At 47.4% G+C, this 19,185-nt stretch overlaps 1 protein-coding gene across 12 annotated transcripts in view; it reads left to right on the top strand.

Moving 5' to 3' along the window:
* Positions 1-19,185, top strand: part of LOC141174386 (uncharacterized) — a 242,361-nt gene that overhangs the window by 140,196 nt on the left and 82,980 nt on the right. For 10 of the 12 annotated variants that reach the window (XM_073659284.1, XM_073659288.1, XM_073659286.1 and 7 more), the window contains exon 11: positions 18,637-18,699. The exons of the other annotated variants lie outside the window; for them this stretch is intronic. In XM_073659284.1, coding sequence (XP_073515385.1) covers positions 18,637-18,699 — 63 coding nt within the window. The remainder of the gene's footprint in view (positions 1-18,636; positions 18,700-19,185) is intronic. 12 annotated transcript variants of the gene reach the window in all.

Consider the following 19,185-nt stretch of genomic DNA (forward strand, 5'->3'; position numbering starts at 1 on the left):
ATGTGTTTCTTTATTGTTATTGTTATATCTTGTTATGTTTTTCTAAAATATGTTTAGTCCCGGAGTACTAAATTTCACTAGGGGGGAATGTGGCACCCCAGGGGTCTGGTTTTCCACAGTAACAGCAATGTTATGTCTGAGAGCAGGTGGGAGGTCTCTTGGTCAGGGATCCTATGCATGCCACACCTCCTGCCCAGTCCTGGGAGGGGAAGAACTTCCCCTATATAAACCTAGGGCTGAGGCAGGGTGAGTAGTAGAGAAGAAGCAGAGAAAAGAAGCAAATATAGGAAGAAACAACAGGAGCTCTGTGGGAGCAGTGTTACAAAGAGTCAGGGGCTGGCAGCTGCAGAGCTCGCCCTGACTGAGAAGTTATCACCGGACCAGGAGTCCGAGGCTGTGGGGACTAACTCCTATCCAGCAGCAGAAACCGACCGGCAGGGGATTGCAGGTCCTCTGGCCCAGAAACCCGAAGGCCCCGAGTCACCGGCCATACGGGTGAGCACCACACGGTACACTCAGGGACGTGGGCTACTTATACCCGCCTCTAGCAAGGTAGCCAGAAGAGTATCGTTAGTTTGGGAGGCCTACAACTCCGCCCGGCCAGGGGAGATCCCATCTGCTCAAGGACTGACCAGGCCCCAATCGCTAGCCAGTACTCCGGGAGGGTCTATCTTTGTCACCAGTAAAGACCCTGAACTACACAGTACCGTCTCCGAGTGGTTCCTGCTACCCCCATCATCCACGTCGGCTGCCCTGAGGTCATACCCCTCCCGTTGGGGGTTATACTATCACGCTGCACAATCCTACCACCGGCCTCAGCGGTCTGCCCTGCAGCAGCAGCTCCCTGGCTGCACTCAACGGGTGGCGTAGTCGTCCAACATCTACCGCTAAAACAGCGCCACTTAGTCTGACTCCCTGGGCACGGACCGGATCACCGCCACGAGACTACAACCCTCAACAGATCCGGCTCCGGGTAAGCTCCCGCGTGCGCAACGCAGCGCGACACAGGCCCAGGGGCGCGTCACAACCTGATGGAGGTCAGTATAGATGGACTAATACAACAAGTCCCACACACAGCTAGAAGCCCAAATATTTTTTCAGAGGTACTGTAGATGCAGATACAAATTATTTTTAATTTGCAACCTGATGGAGGTCAGTATAGATGGACTAATACAACAAGTCCCACACACAGCTAGAAGCCCAAATATTTTTTCAGAGGTACTGTAGATGCAGATACAAATTATTTTTAATTTGCAACCTGATGGAGGTCAGTATAGATGGACTAATAGAGAAAGTCCGACACACTGCTAGAAGGCCAAATATTTTTTCAGAGCTAGATGCAGAAAAAAATTATATTCAGTTTGCAACCTGATGGAGGTCAGTATAGATGGATTAATAGAACAAGACCCACACACAGCTAGAAGCCCAAATATTTTTTCAGAGGTAGATGCAGAAAAAAATATATTCAGTTTGCAACCTGATGGAGGTCAGTATAGATGGACTAAAACAACAAGTCCCACACACAGCTAGAAGCCCAAATATTTTTTCAGAGGTACTGTAGATGCAGATAAAAATTAGTTTTAATTTGCAACCTGATGGAGGTCAGTATAGATGGACTAATAGAATGATGCTATGCCCAAAAGATTTTACTTCACTAGGTGCAGTAAAAAAATTGGTATTCTATACACAGGTGGTATATCTTGCAGCACAGATAGGCTACTCCACTGACTAACACACTCTGCAATAGGCCAAAAAGGATTAGCTTTGCTAGATTCAGCCAAATGCTGTGAAAAAAACTTGCACAGCACTGGCACAGACCTGCCTGGCAAAAACTGATAGGAACTGATGTAACCTAGTCCTGAAAAGGACTCCAATTACAATTAGTCTTTACTCCCACAACCTATCTATTTAAGAGCACAGACCTCCCTGATAAAAGTCGTAGGAAATGCTGTAACCTAGTCCTTAAAAGGACTGCAATCACAACTATTCCCTACTCCCAAGCTATCTGTATATTTGTGCGAAAATTGGCTTGAAATTAACAAGGTATAGCGCACACAGCAACAGCGGTGCCGTCTAACACGCAGCTGCAGCAGTGAGAAAATGGTGGCGACGGGGAAAATGGCTTGGTCTTATAGGGCAAGGACATGTGACATACACTGCCAATGACACATGCCCTTGCTTGTGTGAAAAAAAGCACTACGCTCCGTGTGTGCGCTGCTGATAGGCTGACAGATTGCACCTCCCCACTGCAAATGCGGGAAAGAGAAAAAAAAATGGAGATCTTCATTGTTCCTGCAGAGATCCATCCCCTGCCCCTCCCCCCACCCCGCTGTACACTCAAACTGCGTATTAACATTAATTTTCATCATTACTGAGAAAAAATCCAGTTATGATTTTGGTGCACGAACAGTTATCGAACATAACCTCGAACAGCCGAATTTTTATCAAATTGTTCGTGTTCGCCGAACGGCTCGAACACCGCCCAAAACAGCTCGAATTTGAGATTGGCGAACAGTTCGAGTAGAACAACGCTCATCTCTAGTGGTGAGCACTTTGAACCCCCAAGTGTTTCGCAAAAGTTTATAATGTAGAGGCGTAAAAAAAGTAATAATTTTTTTCCACAAAAACGATCTTTTAGCCACAATTTTTTTATTTTTACGAGGGTAACAGCAGAAATTGGACCCCAAAAGTGTTTTTTCAATTTCTACTGATTACGCTGATACCTCATATGTGGGGGAAAGCCATTGTTTGGGTGCACGGCAGGGCTCGGAAGGGAAGGAGCGCCATTTGACGTTTTCAATGCAAAACTTGCTGGAATTGACAGAGGACCCCATGTCGTGTTTGGAGAGCCCTGATGTGCCTAAACAGTGAAAATCCACAACAAGTGACCCCATTTTGGAAACTAGACCCCTTAAGGAACTTATTCAGATGTGTGGTGAGCACTTTGAACCCCAAGTGTTTTGCAAAGGTTTATGACGTAGAGCCGTGAAAAAAATAATATTTTTTTTCCACAAAAACGATCTTTTAGCTGCAATTTTTTTTATTTTCACAAGGGTACCAAGAGAAATTGGACCCCAAAAGTTGTTGTACAATTTCTCCCGAGTACCCCATATGTGGGGGAAAGCCATTGTTTGGGTGCACAGCAGGGCTCGGAAGGGAAGGAGTGACGGTTTGGAATGCAGACTTTGATGGAATGGTCTGCGGGCGTCATGTCACGTTCTCAGAGCCCCTGATGTGCCTAAACAATGGAAATGCCCAAAAAGTGCCCCCTTTTTGGAACTGATACCCAATTAGTGAATTTTATAATGTAGTGTCATACGTCAGTTGTGTAGGACAACCTGACGAACACTACACAACTGACGTATGACAACCTGACGAACACTAAGTCAGTTGTGTAGTGTTCGTCAGGTTGTCATACATTAGAAATTAATTTAGTAGGGCGTGGAAGTATGGTACCTTCTGAAGCATTCTTTCATGCACAGGCCAGGTTTGTCGAGGCAGGTGTCGTATTGGTAAGTGGTGTCCTTGCGTATTCCCCTTTTGGAACACACTCGGCACCTCTTTTGTGACTTACCTTTTTTCCTGTTTGAGGGAACTCTCTCAGGAAATTCTGGCCTGGTACAATTCGAGGTCCTTCAGTTCCAGAAGTACTGGGGCCTGCTCCGTCACCGCTGCCAAATATCAGGGCCTTGATAACTACCTCCTGGAAGTGAAGGTACGACGTAGAAGTATGGCCTGCACATTGTGACAGAAGGAAAGCGTTGTGCATTGCCATCTGTACGATGTGCACAGCAAACTTCTTGTACCACACCTTGGCCTTTCTCAAAGCACTGTACGGCTTGAGGACTTGAGGACTTGATCAGAGAGATCAACACCCCCCATGTACTTGTTGTACCCCACTACACAGTCTGGTTTGACGACCTGTGTAGTGGAACCTCGTACAGTGCTGAGGGTGCTGCCATCACCATGTATGGTGGTCAAGAAAAGGACATCCCTCTTTTCCTTGTACTTGACCACCAGAAGGTGGTCGCTGCATTGGGATCTGCTCTCACCCCTTCTGAGCAGCTGTCGAACTAGCATATTCGGGATGCCCGTCTGATTTTTGCGTACAATACCGCAGGCTGCGGTATGTCGTGCAGAGAGAGAGACTTGAAGAGCGAGACGCTTGTATAAAAGTTATCCACGTAGAGCTGATAACCTTTATCCAGCAGTGGGACCACCAAATCCCACACAACTTTCCTACTCACTCCCAGGACAGGGGGGCATTCAGGGGGTTCAATCCGGGAGTCCTTCCCTTCATAAACTCTATACTTGTTAGTGTACCCTGAGGTACTTTCACACAGTTTATACAGCTTGATTCCATAACTGGCCCTCTTACTGGGCAGGTACTGCCAGAATCTAAGCCGCCCCTTAAAATGGATTAAGGACTCATTCACGCAAATGTCCCTTTGGGGCCCGTACACTTCAGCAAATTTGTTGTTGAAGTGCTCGATGACTGGCCGAACTTTGAAAAGACGATCAAAGTTTGGTGTCATCGCATGCAGGACAACTTGCATTATTGTTGTAATGCAAGAACTTGTGGATGGCCTCAAAACGTTTCCGGGTCATGACCATTCGGAACACTGGAGTGTTATACAAAACGTCAACACTCCAGTAATGAAGAAGTTCTGGCTTCTTCATGATCCACATATGAAGGACCAGGCCCCAAAACTTCATCATTTCTTCTGCGTCTACAGGAGACCAGTTAGAAAATGATGAAGAGGGGTTTTGTTCCAAAAATTGATGAGCGTACAAATTAGTTTGGCCCTCCATGAGTTTTACAAAATCCTAAGAGAAAAAGATTTTGGAAAATTCTGTTTCTGTGAGGCCGGTGGTGTCAAACTTGATTCCTGATTTCGTCACAAAATCAGGAATCAGTGGCTCATAATTTTCAGGGGGCGAGGTCCATACAGGGTCAGTAGTAAGGGGCGCTGGTTCATCTTCTCTCCTGGGACGACTGCGTGACGGTCAAGCAGCACCTGAGGAAGAATAGGAGGAGGAAGAAGAAGAGGAGGAAGACGAGGAATCAGAAAAATAAAGAAAGGTGGGATCCTCGCCCTCACTGTCAGTGTCAGAGGCAAGGAAAGTGCATGCCTTCTCCACTGAATAGCGAGTTTGGGATGAGCGGGACATTTTTTGTTGTGTATGTGGTGCCTGTGTGTCAGTACTTTATTTAGCATGTGTGTGTGTCAGTGTGCTTGGTGTGAACTTTTTTTTTTTCTGATAAAAAAAAAAAAGAAACAACCGTAGGTGGTGCAAACAGCGAGCACAAGTGTGGATTGGTGAACTATGTCACCAATCAACTCTCAGCAGCTGCTGTCTGTGCGCGCGGATGTGGTGCAAATGAGGGGGAGTGTAAAACTGAGAGCACGAGTGCGGATCAGTGATCTGTGGTCACTAATCAGCACTCAGCCGCTGCAGAAATCACGAGAAAAAAAAAAAAAGAAAGACAAAAGTAGAGCGCACTTGGTGGCAGAAAGGCAGATGGGAAGGGGGGAAAGAGAAGAGGGGAGAGAGGGGGATTGGGGTGGATGAAGACGGATCAAAAAATCCTACTTACAGTTTACTTCTGTAGGATGTCTTCTGTCAGATGTCTTCTGTAGCAGGAGCGGTGATTGTGGTGTCACAGGCTTCTGTGGCACCGCAAGGCTCAGCATGGCGCACAATAGGACAGCGCGACCGCCCTCTACAAAATAAAAAAGGTTAGTGGAAAAAAAAGTGTAAAGAAGCGAGCGCGAGTGCTGATCGGTGATTTGCGTCACTGATCAATGTTTGGTGGCTGCTGGATGCACGCACAGAGGTGGTGCAAAGTGGGAGGGGGAAGAAAAAATGAACAGTGACAAAAAAAGTCCTGGAAAACAGCGAACACAGATGTTGATCAGTGATATAGTCACTGGTCAGCGCTCGGCTGCTGCAGGACGCACGAAAAAAAACACGCTCAGTGGCAGAAAAAGGGGATGGGCAGGGCGGTAAAAAGAGAGGAGAGAGGGGGTATAAAATGAGGGGAGGATTGGGGTGGATGAGGGGAGATCAGAGATGGACTTACCAAAGTCTTCTCTGTTCTTTTTCAGCAGGATCAGGAGCAGACTCAGGAGCAGGAGCAGGGTTAGTAGCAGGATTAGCAGCAGGAGCCCAGCAGCAGCAGGAGACTGAAGACCGGAGCAGACCAGAACAGGAGATCCAGGACACAGCAGCAGGACTGGAGCAGGACACTGGAGTAGCAGCAGGACACCGGAGCAGCAGATCCAGAAGACCGGAGCAGGTAGGAGAAAGGTCTTGTAGTGTCACAGAAAATTCTGTGGCACTACAAGGCCCAGCACAGCGCAGATCAGTGTGACCGCTCTGTAGAAATCCTCACCAAGTGTGAGAATCTGCAGTGCAGTCACAGGGGGGTGATAGGGTGGTGACAGCCAGGTCACAGGCCAGTCAACCACCCGGTCACTTCCCGGTCAGGTACTCTGATTGGTGCGATCGATGATGACATCGATCGCACCAATCAGAGATGGCTGGGGCCTGAGCTGCATCACTGGGGGTCATGGAGCGGTGACAGGCAGTTCACAAGCCAGTCACCGCCCCGTGACCGCCCAGTCACCTATGGTCAAGAACTCTGATTGGAGCGATTGATACCATCATCAATCGCTCCAATCAGAGCCAGCTGGGGCCTGGACATACATTACAGGCGGTCATGGGGCAGTGACAGGCAGGTCACAAGCCGGTCACCACCCCGTGACCGCCCTGTCACCGCGCGATCGCGCTATGAGCGGTGTGATCGGCTATCGTACCGATCATAGCTGGTTGGGGAGAGGGTTGGGGTCTCTAGGCAACAGCCTAGAATGGGTGCTCTAAGAAGCACCGATCCTAGGCTGCACATCACTGTTTCCGGCAATCTGATTGAGTGAGAAATGCTGTGATCACAGCGATCATGGTAACGGGGGGGCGGCGACACCCCCCAGGATGACAGCACCATCTACCATGAGGTAAGATGGCGCCGGAAATTTAATGCGATCACCACGACTTCGGTCGCAGGACCGCTTAAAGATCTCGCGTAATAGTACGTAGCTGGCCCTATAGGCCCAGGGCGCAGCTACGTACTATTACTGACAAGGTCAGAAAGGGGTTAAAACCGTGGTTCTCTGTCAGACATATCACCTATAAGAGAGTTCCAAAATCAGCCATTTCTTCCATTTTCATTTTGTTGCAGTGTGTTGGTCTCTAGGTCTCTGTGTAGAATAATATTAGTAAATTACAGGCCTGCTATTTAAAACTGTGGTTCTCTGTCAGACGTATCACATATTACTGGGTTCCAAAATTAGCCATATTTTCCTCCATTTAAAATGGGCAAGGTGTGTGGCAAGGGATGGGGAAGTGGACGTGATGGTGATGGTGCATGCAGAGGCCGAGGCCGAGAACATGCTGAAATTGTGCCACAACAAACACCCACATCTTGTCGCTCAACCTTCCTGTCCCAATTACTAGGGGACCTCAGTACACCACTATTGAACCCATAGCAGTGTCAAAAGGTTGTTGGTTGGATAGCAGATAATGCTTCCAGTCACTTTGCCACCACCACTACCACCCTGTCTTCCACACGATCAAGTCTCAGTAGCCGTGAGTCTGGACTGCATATTCCTCACCCTGATCCTCCTTCCTCCCAGCATGCCGAGTGCCCGGAGAAAACTGATCCCACACTTGAACACTCCATTTGTAGATTCGGGACTAACGCCCGGCCAGCTTCAAGCTAGTCAAGAGGAGAACGCGTGCAGCGATGCCCAAATATTTGAGCAGCCAAACAAAGTCAAAGGTGGGAAAGTGCAATTACTGTATCAAGAGGTGGATGAAGATGATGATGAGACACATGTGCCAGAAAGTCAGGAGGAGGACCAGGGTGTGGAAGTGGAAGACGAGGTGGTGGATGACAGCCAACCTGGCAGGGGGACATGCAGAGAGAGGACAGCAGCACACAGGGGGAGGGAGGCATAGCACCACAACAGGCAGGAAGAAGCAGTCTTGTGGCCGCTGACACAAGGTGGGAAAGCGTTCCTCGTAACGCCAACACGACGGAAGTTGCCAGTACAACTGTTAGGTCTTCCCGAGTCTGGTTGTTTTTAAAAGACTCTGCAGATAACCCCAAAAAGACCTTTTTCACCACCTGCCAGGCCAGCATCAGCAGGGGTAGCAAAACTAGCAGCCTGACCACTACCAGCATGATCAGGCACATGGCAGCAAAGTTAAATACACAAAGAATGCCATCAAATATACAAAAATGGACAGATAGCATGTCAAATGACAGACATCTGTCCATAAGCATGCTGAAAAGACATAATAAAGGAGGAGAACAACTCAGCATATAATGCGAAAATTTAATTTATTAGTGAAATACACACATAAAAAAATGTAGGTAGAAAAAGAAAAAAACCAAGAGGTGACTAGATGGTAGCTTTCAAGCCAGGCACATTAGTAACAGTAAGGTCATAATAGACCCATGGATCAACAAGATTGCACATTTGCCCAAGGTAATAATAAAGGAAAAGGGTTATAAATATTCAATGCAGTAAATGGCTATGGACAAAGACACAAAATCAGCCCAAATGCATATAAGCCCACTAGATACTGGCTAAGCGGGGGCGAGAGAGGCACCAGTGCTATGTCATGGGAGAATTTGTGTCAGGATCTAAGTGCTCAAACAGCATAATTCCATGAGCTAATTACCTGGCAGGAAAGCATGGCCCAAAAGGAGGGTGGAAGAGGATGGTCAGAAGAGCCCAACGCGCGTTTCGCGGTGTATCCAACCGCTTTCTCAAGGGCAAGTGATGTCATTATAGTGCCCTATAATGCGTGTTATATATGTATTAGACATCCAGTTAATTGGCCCCAAATATCATCAGCTGCAGAGTGGGGCACGCACCCGGAAGTGGCCAGCTATGCCGGGGGCGTGCCCCGCCGGTCACATGACGTGGGGCCGGTGCCATTACGGCGCATGCGTGCGGGTCAGAGAGCACGCCGCTCGCGCCCCAGCCGTCAAGAGGCCACCGCGCATGCGCGGGTCCCAAGGAACCCGCGCAGGCGCAGGGCAGCATATAGACGGCCAGGCGCGTGCGCGAAGCGATCCCCCCGCACCAGCACGCGCACACCATGTGAGTCACCAGCACTGCTGAGCTTTAAAGGGCCAGGTGGGGAGCAGATAAGACAGGGCAATAAGTATGAAGCAGGAGCAACAATTGTAAATACAAAAAGGACAAATGATCATATGAAAACACAATTAAATACATATGAAATAGCCTCAATGTGGTCACTCATGATCATAGGTCCAGGTGGATCGTCACTCCCATCAGAAAAAAGTCCCATAGTAGTTTCAGGTCTCACTGCTCTCCAAATAAGGATGGATTTTAAGTGAACTTCCACATTTATGGACTAGTAAGAAAAGATAATAAGAGAGGAAAAGAGAAAATAATCAATAAAAACATCAATTTAAAAAAAATTATAAAATATATATATAACCCCATATTTTGACCACTCGAAACCCACATAAAGATTGTATGTTTGTGGGAATAAGGTGTGCAGAGAAGAACTTATGGCTACAAAAATGAAGAGAAACTTAAGGACTCATTCAGGCCATTTGGTGTCACCGTGTTCAAGCGCTTAATCCACTGTGACTCTTTCTGAGCAAGCATTTTCTTGACATTACCTCCCCGAATACCCATGTGTACCACGTCAATACCACATACCATAAAGGAACGGGGATTACAATTATGTTTAATGTTAAAATGACGTGGTATCGTTTTCAGTTGATCCAGGTCCTTGGCTAGGCCAGCTGCAGTAATGTCCCGAATATGTTCGCGTATGCGTACCCGCAGCTCCCTCGATGTCAACCCAACATAAATCAGTGGGCAACTGCAGGTGGCATAATAAATGACATTAGACGTACCACAAGTAATGTGATGTCTAATGTGAAATGACTTACGGCCATCAGCCGAACAAAAACTTGTACATCGCAGAACATTAGGACATGCCACACAGTGCCCACATTTAAAATGACCAGTTAGCGGGCCCCCAGAGCCAAATAAACGTGGTATCGGTGCTACATAGTGACTATTCATCAGGATGTCACCGAGATTACGGCATCTCCTAGGTGTCATAGACAGGCCATTCTCGAGGTGTCCCCTCAGGGCAGGCTCCACCATCAAAATGTCCCAGTGTTTTTGAAGGATAACTCTCATATTGTCCCATTCGTGGTTATAGGTGGAGATGAATCATATAATCTCATCCATCCCTCTTGATGGTATTTTGGGATGGAGAAAAGAGATACGTGGGGTCTGGACTGCCCTTTCGTATCCCCTCCTAATACATCTCCAACTATAGCCACGTTGCGTGAATCGTTGTTTAAGGTCTTGTGCCTGACGCTGAAAGCCCTGTTCAGTAGAACAGATGCGTCTCATCCTGAGGAACTGTCCGACCGGGACAGCCCCAATTGTAGCAGGACTATGGGCAGACCCAGCGTGGATCAAGTAATTGACTGAAGTGGGCTTCCTGAATACATCCGTCTGGATGCCTCCATTGGCATCAACACACAGCGAAATATCCAGGAAGTCCACTCTTCTACTATCAAAGGTGTAGGTCAGTTTAATATTGTATTGATTCACGTTGAGACAGTCCATGAACTCTCCGAGTAGCTGGACAGAACCCCGCCACAAAAATAAAATATCATCAATATATCTCAGCCAGCACAGCAGCGGTGGGCGGCCGGCACATGTTCCCCATCGAAGATCTCTCTTTCCCACTGCCCTAGGAAGAGATTTGCCTACAAGGGGGCACAGGCCGCCCCCATGGCTGTGCCGCGCCTTTGGAGATAAAATTGATCCTTAAAAACAAAAAAATTGTGGGTCAGGGCAAACTCCAGCAGCTCAAGGATGAGCTCACAAAAGGGGCCGTCCAGGTCGGAGGCCCCCAGAAAGAGACGCACCGCATTGAGACCATCAATGTGGTCAATACTGGTGTAAAGGCTCTCAACGTCAGCAGTGACCAAGAGAGTCCCCTCATCCACAATGACACCGTCGACCCTCGTAAGGACGTCCGTTGTGTCTTTAATATATGATGGTAAGTTCGTCACCAAAGGTTTTAAGTAGTAATCGATGAATCTGCATATAGGCTCACATAGGCCCCCAATTCCGGACACAATCGGACATCCATGAGGGTCAACGGGGTCCTTGTGGATTTTGGGTAACAGGCAGAAAGTCGCGGTCCTAGGGAAGGCCACCGTCAATCCCTCATATACCTTTTTAGATATTATTGCACAATCAAGGGCCTGAGTCAGAATATCCTGTAGTTTGGCCGAGAAGTGGGTCAGGGGACAGGAGGTTAATTTGGCAGCAAAGTACCCAACTAAGTGGGCCGAACCCCAGGGCCCAGAAACAGTGTCTGCGGGGGTGACACCACTGCTCCTTCCGCTGTTGTGCGTGCACGCCAATCCCCTGTCCATAGCGCATGCCAAGATGCCTCCCGCCCTGCACGTGTCATTGCACAATCTCAACTAGCACCATCAGCAAGCACGGCCACGTCCTTTTCCCAGCGCAGCGTCCAGTTGTCCCTACCCAAGTCCTTGGAACGCAAGTGCAAATACGCAGCCAACGCCTCACGGGCCACGCTACTAAATTCACACATTTCGCGACTGCTTGCACTCGAAATATTGCCTTTTAGGCTCGTGGAGATGGAAGCTTTCCGCACCTGATGGTGGCAGCCGTCCCTCGGTACTCGGTCCCCAGCCGCCACTATTTCTCCCGATGTGCTGTCCCTGCATTACACGAGCACATGTCCCACAACATTAGCCATGCCCTCAACAATGAGTTATTGGGAAAGTCCACCTAACCACGGACACATGGACAAGTGCTTGTGGGCAGGGACGGTACATCTCGCTGACGGCACACTGGGTTAATATAGTGGAAGCCGGGACCAAGTCGGACCTTGGGACAGAACACATCCTCCCGACGCCGAGGATTGCGGGGCCTGGGTCAATCAGGGTTGCCCCACATTCTACAGCTCCTGCACCTCCTCCTCTTCAGTCTCCATCTCCAAAATGACCACATCAGTTGCAAGCTGGAAGCACTGCAGCACTGCCTCGGCGAACCAGCAACAGGCTGTGCTGAAGCTAATATGCTTAGGTGACAAACCACACAACGCTGAAGAGTTGTGGACAGCTCTGAAAGAGCAGGCAGATCTGTGGCTGACACCGCTGACCCTACAGCCAGGCATGGTCGTGTGTGACTATGGCTGGAACCTGCTGGCGGCTCTGAGGCGAGGCGAGCTCACACACGTACCATGCCTGGCCCATGTGCTTAACCTAGTGGTTCAGCGGTTTGTCAAAACCTACCCGGATCTGACGGATCTGCTTGTCAAAGTACGCCTGTGTGTGCCCATTTTAGAAAGTCAGCTACAGCTTCCGCTGCCCTTGAGCAGCATTTGCAGCCTCCAGCTCACTGACTGATCTGCGATGTCCACACGCATTTGAACTCTACATTGCAGATTGTTAGTAGGGTTTTTCCTAAATTTTGGCAGCCGTTGGACTCACTGCATACCCTATAACTGTATAGCAGACCCACTCCTTTCTAGTGGGAACATGTCGTTACTGTGGCCCAGCTCTATGTGTCTTTAAATTGTTAGTGGGATTTTTCCTAAATTTTGGCAGCCATTGGACTTACTGCATACCCTATAACTGTATAGCAGACCTTATCCTTTCTAATGGGAACATTTCGTTACTGTGGCTCAGCTCTAAGTGTCTTTAAATTGTTAGTGGGGTTTTTCCTAAATTTTGGCAGCCGTTGGACTCACTGCATACCCTATTATCCTATAACTGTATAGCGGACCTTCTCCTTTCTAATGGGAACATGTCGTAACTGTGGCTCAGCTCTATGTGTCTTTAAATTGTTAGTTGAGTTTTTCCTAAATTTTGGCAGCCCTTGCAGTCACAGCATGGGCATTACCACTATAGGAGACCCACACCTTTATAATGGGAACATTTTTTTTACTGAGACCCTCCTCTATGTCCCTTCAAAGGGGTATTGGGTTGAGTCCAAATTTTTGGCAGCCCTTGCAGTCACTGCATACGCAATAAAAGTATAGGAGACCCAATCTTTAATAATGGAAACAACAAAGCATAGCCGACTTCTGGCCCTTTAAGAATAGTAAGTCTGTAAAAATAGTGTTTGTGACTTTCACAATCCCTCCTTCATAAATGAAACAGGATGTGTCTGATGATGTTTCACACACCACATGGCCAGATAAGGTTGTAAAATGTTAAAATGACATTTCCCGGTGAATGCATTTGTCTTGGTTGAAAGCAATGCAAAAGTGCAAAAATGCATCAAAAACGCTACGTGTGAACATAGCCCAAGGTGTGGAGGAGCATTTTTGTTTTTTTGCTATTTATTTTGCCTTATATACACAAGTCATTATCCTGGAAAGGATGTTCCTTAACATATTTCCCAGGAAAATCCATTTTGGTTTCGTTTTTGTATGTTTTATTGTCCGTAAAAGTGGCGTAATACTTCTGACAACGTTCTTGACAGCAGTGATCTGGGAGTCAGAAATACTTTCAGGGGTCTTCCCCATGCTGTTCCCATGTAATTTCAGCACTGTTCCCATCGATTTGGGCAATTTTTAGGCCCTCTGCAGACCGCCGGGGGGAGCCGCCAGAAAAATGCTCGAGTTTCCCATAGACTTACATTGGGCTCGTTACTCGGACCGAGCACTCAAGCATTCCAATTTGCTCGACCCGAGCAACGAGTACCCGAGCATTTTAGTGCTCGCTCATCACTAATTACCACCACATAGTGACCGAATAATACCACATACAGGGAACAATTACCACCATACCATGGACCAGACCAGACCATATATTACCACCACATAGTGGCCGAATAATACCACATGCAAGGAATAAATACTGTCACACCATGACCAGATCACATATTACCACCACATAGTGACTGAATAATACCACATACAAGGAACAAATACCGTCACACCATGACCAGACCACATAATACCACCACATAGTGACTGAATAATACCACATGCAAGGGACAAATACCACCACACTGTGACCAGACCACATATTACCACCACATAGCTACCGAATAATACCACATACAAGGAACAAATACAGTCAAATCATGACCAGATCACATATTACCACCACATAGTGACTGAATAATGGCACATACAAGGGACAAATACCACCACACCATGACCAGACCACATAGTGACCGAGCACTACAATACTGATCATTAATAAAAAACACAATACTAATAGTATACAGTATAGTGTCAGTGTACAGGTAACAGATTGACTCACTGCTGACATCTCTAGTTGAAGTCCTTCATCTTCGCTTTTCTTCTTTATTCAGCAAGGATCGCCATCACTTCTTCCAGCCAGGACTCATCTCTGCCTAAAATAACACAGTTATCTAGAGCACCGCTTACAGAGCACATTCCCCAATTTTTGCCCAACTTCTACACTACACCAGATGAAGACAAAAAAGCGACATAGTGCCGCCCTGTACAGTAACAAGACCTTCTCCCCTCTCTGAAAATAGTGTCCTCAAAAATAAAATACATCACAGCAGTAATAATATCCATAATTAGCCCCTACAGTAATAATGTCTCACATCCTGCCCCCATGTCTCCATCCTGCCCCCATGTCTCCATCCTGCATCCATTTGTCTTCATTCGGCCCCCATGTCTCCATCCTGCCCCCATGTCTCCATCCTGCCCCCATGTCTCCATCCTGCCCCCAATGTCTCCATTCTGCCCCCATGTCTCTCCATTCTACCCCATATCTTTCCACTTTGCCCCCAATGTCTCTCCATTCTGTCCCCAAATGTCTCCATTCTGCCCCCAATATCTCTCCATTCTGCCCCCAATGTCTCTCCATTCTGCCCCCAGTGTCTCCATTCTGCATGTCTCTCCATTCTGTCCCCAATGTCTCCATTCTGCCCACGAGTCTCTCCATCCTGCCCCCATGTCTCTCCATCCTGTCACCATGTCTCTCCATTTTAGCCCATGTCTCTTCATTCTGTCTCCATTTGTCTCCATCTTGCCCCATCTCTCCATCCTGACCCCATGTCTCTCCATCCTGTCTCCATGTCTCTCCATCCTCATGTCTCTCCATCCTGTCCCCATGTCTGTCCATCCTGCCCCATGTCTCTCCATTCTGTCTCTATTTTTCTCCATTCTGCCCCCATTTTGCCTCATTGACTCTCCATTTTGCCTCAAACGTCTCCATCCTGCCCCAAATGTCTCCATCCTGCCCTCAATGTCTCCGTTCTGCCTCCATGTTTCCATTCTGTGCCTATGTCTCCATTCTGCCCCCATGTCTCCTTCCCGCCCCATGTCTCTCGATTCTGCCCCCATGTCTCTCGATTCTGCCCCCATGTCTCTCGATTCTGCCCCCATGTCTCTCAATTCTGCCCCCATGTCTCTCAATTCTGCCCCCATGTCTCTCAATTCTGCCACATATCTCTCCATCCTTCCCCCATGTCTCTACATCCTGCCCCCATGTCTCCATCCTGCCTCATGTCTCTCCATTCAGCCCCATGTCTCTCCATTCTGCCCCTATTCTGAGACACATGGTCAGTAACTGAATCGGCTGAATCCTGCTGCTGGGGAAGGTGAGCAGAAGGGTGCTCGGGTGCTTGTTACTTGGGTCAAGCAAATCGTAATGCTTGAGTGCTCGACCAGAGTAACGAGTATAATGGAAGTCAATGGGAAACTCGAGCAATTTTCCGGCGCCCCTCCCTGCTGGAGGAGGTCTAAAAATTGCTCAAGTCGATGGAAACAGCCCTGAAATGGCATGGGAACAGCAGGGTGAAGACCCCTGGATGCATCTCGGAATCCAAGGTCACTGCTGTGACAATGTTGTCAGACTATTACACCAGTTTTCTGAACTGACAATAAAACATACGAAACCAAAGATAACATTCTTTTCAGTAAAATCAATTTTAAGAAACATTCTTTACAGGATGATGACTTGTATACAAGGCAAAATAAATAAGGGAAAAAATGCTCCTCCACACCTTGGGCTATGTTCACAAGTAGTGTTTTTGCTGCATTTTTGCACGTTCGCATTGTTTTCAATAGTGAAAAAACATTCACCAGTAAATGTAATTTTAACATTTTAGTACCTTATCTGGACATGTAGTGTGTGAGACATGATCAGACGTATTCTGTTTCATTTATGAAGGAGGGACTCTGAACGTCACAATGCCCCCTCACTATTGTTACAGGGCAAGCAGTTGACTCTCACTATTGTGGGAGGGCCATCAGGCGGCCCTCACTCAACTTTTTGAAAGGGCTAGCAGCCAGCCCTCACTAAGCATTTTTGGAGGGCCAGCAGCCGGCTATGCTTTGCATAGCTGTATATTGCTGCTGCAATATAATCTATCCATCTGGGGTGGTCACGTGTTCTTTTTTGTATTAATAGTACTAATACTGTAAAGTTTGAAACTTGGAGGGCCAGTAGGCGGCACTCACAATTTATAGAGTGCCAGCAGGCGGCTGCCACTATTTTTAGAGGGCCAGCAGGCGTCTTGGGGACAGATGAGACCAAGATAGAGCTTTTTGGTAAGGCACATCATTCAACTGTTTACTGTAAATGGAATGAGGCCTATGAATAAAATAACAGTACTTAAGTCAAATATGGTGGAGATTCAAAGATATTTAGGGGTTGTTTTGCTGCCTCTGGAACATGGTGCCTTGACTATGTGCAAGGCATCATAAAATGTGACGAAATGTAGTGTCCCTGGCCACAAGCAGTTGTCCACGTGTCCATGGGTAAGTAACTGTGTTGGTCAGGGCACAGCTGAGGCTATGGGACACTGGGGACCGAGTACCGAGGGACGGCTGCCGCCATGATGTTGCAGAAAGCTTCTGTCTCTACAAGCCTAAACGGCAACATTTCCCGTGCAAGCAGTCTGGAAATATGACCATTTAGCATTGTGGCCTGAGGGTGGCTGTGTATTTATGCCTGTGTTACAAGGACTGGGGTAGGACAACTGAACGCTGCGCTGGGACAAGGACATGGACGTGGTTGCTGATGGTGGTTGCAAGTATGCAATGACAGGTGTAGGGTGGGAGGCATCTTCGCCTGCATCATGGACAGGGGATTGGCGTGCACGTAGAAGAGTGGAAGAGGCAGTGGTGTCATCCGCAGACACTGTTTCTGGACCCTGGCGTTCAGCTCAACTAGTCGGATGCTTTGCTGTCATGTGCCTGAGCATGCTGGTGGTGGTCAGGCTGGTAGTTGTGCTGCCCCAGCTGATGCTGGCATGGAAGATATTCCAAATGGCTTTTTTTTAGTTAACTGGACAGTCTTTAAAAAAGCGCCAGACTCAGGAAGACCTAACCCTTGGACTGGCAATTTCCCTTGAGTTGGTGTTCTGGGGACCAGTTGCCTGCCTTGTGTCTCTGGCCACCCCACCGCATCTTCCTGCCTGTTGTGGTACTACGGATCCCTCCCTCTCTTGCGCTGCTGTACTCACTTTGCATGTCACCTTCTCAGGTTGGGTCAGTGACTTCATCGTCCACCACCTCATCTTCCACTTCCGCACCCTGGTCCTTCTCCTGACTTGCTGGCAATTGTGTCTCATCATCATCAACCTCTTGCAACAGTAATTGCACTTTCCCACTGTCACCTTCTTGTGACCATGGCTGCTCAAATATTTGAGCATTTCTACATGCTTTTAACACACAACTTGAGCAGTGTAAATGGCGTATAATATGTCTTTTTCACATCAGTAAGAACAAAAAGAATATTAATGGTACTGAGAAGGGCTATTAGATATGAGTTCCAGCAGCAGAAAGGAAGTGCAATGAACCCTACCATGTCCTACACTCTGCTTCTGGCACAATCTCTCCCTAACCACTGCTAACAGCTGTATTAATATTGATTATAATGAGCCCTAAGAAGAGCTGTTGTTGCAGATGACAGATATAAAAGTGGTGTTGAATCCCTGCGTATAAGCAGCTATAATTCTCTCCCTCGTTCTGCAGTACCTCTCCCTACTCTGCCTGCTTCCGGGGTAGACTGTGATGAGCATAGGGTAGCGAGTCTTAGATAGCAATGATGCTATGTATCTACCAACATGGCCACAGCACTATAGTGACTGTCAGGCAATCCCCGCATGTTTATTGGCTGTCTAAAAAGCACCAAATATGCGGGATGGGGACTCGAGTTCCCGGCCGAACTTTCAAAAAATACTCACCGAGCAAAGAGCATCTCGAGCACACTGATGTTCGAGCAAGTAACGACCAGTGACGAGAATGCTCGCTCATCACTACTAGTTAGGAAAGGTGGCAAGTTCTCCTTAAAGGATCTTTTTTCCACTGGGATAGGTAATAAGTATTTGATTGCTGGGGTGCCAACTGTTGGGATCCCTGCTGATCCAAGTATGGGGGTCTCAAAGTCCCCTAATAGAGCATAGCAGTTGGTAACATCTACCCTTAAAATGTATGTGTCAGCAACCATTGTGTCAGTAATTTTTAGTGTTTCTTGGTTACTATCCATTATTATCATGTCAGATGTGCTAACCATTAATATTTTAACAGGAAACATATGAACCAAATGCACAAGAAAAACCAAGAAGCATGGCTGACCCACCAACTCCAAATGTAAGATGGTAGATTGTAATGTGAGATAGCTACACTGAATGTAATAGAGTGCATCTTTTCCTTACATAAGCATAGAATAGCTCCAGGGACAGTTTTAGACAAAGTGGGGCCCTGGGCAAAAGTTTAAAGCTGGGCCCTAAATGCAAACATATTGCACCATCACACTCAAACATTTAGGTTGCATTTACATGTGCTGAGTTCAGGCCGTTAAATGGGCGTGATCGCCAATATTGAAGTGGTTCGTCTCTTGTTTCCTGGCCTCTTTACACCGGCTGATGAAGAATGATGGGCACAGAACAGTCACTAATAGATTAATCTGTCCCAATCATGTTTATCAGCAGCACTTCTGCAGTTTATACTAGGTGATGTGCTGCTGAGAACCAATCCAATCACCCAATGAATAAGCAGCATTTTGCTTGTTTGTTGGGCGATTGCCAACATGTTTACACCTATGAACGCTCATCTGTGTAGCCAGGATTTATAAAT

This window comes from Phyllobates terribilis, unplaced genomic scaffold (genome assembly GCF_046119375.1).
Source record: "Phyllobates terribilis strain yellow unplaced genomic scaffold, ASM4611937v1 Scaffold_13__5_contigs__length_258822181, whole genome shotgun sequence".
NCBI lineage: Eukaryota > Metazoa > Chordata > Amphibia > Anura > Dendrobatidae > Phyllobates > Phyllobates terribilis.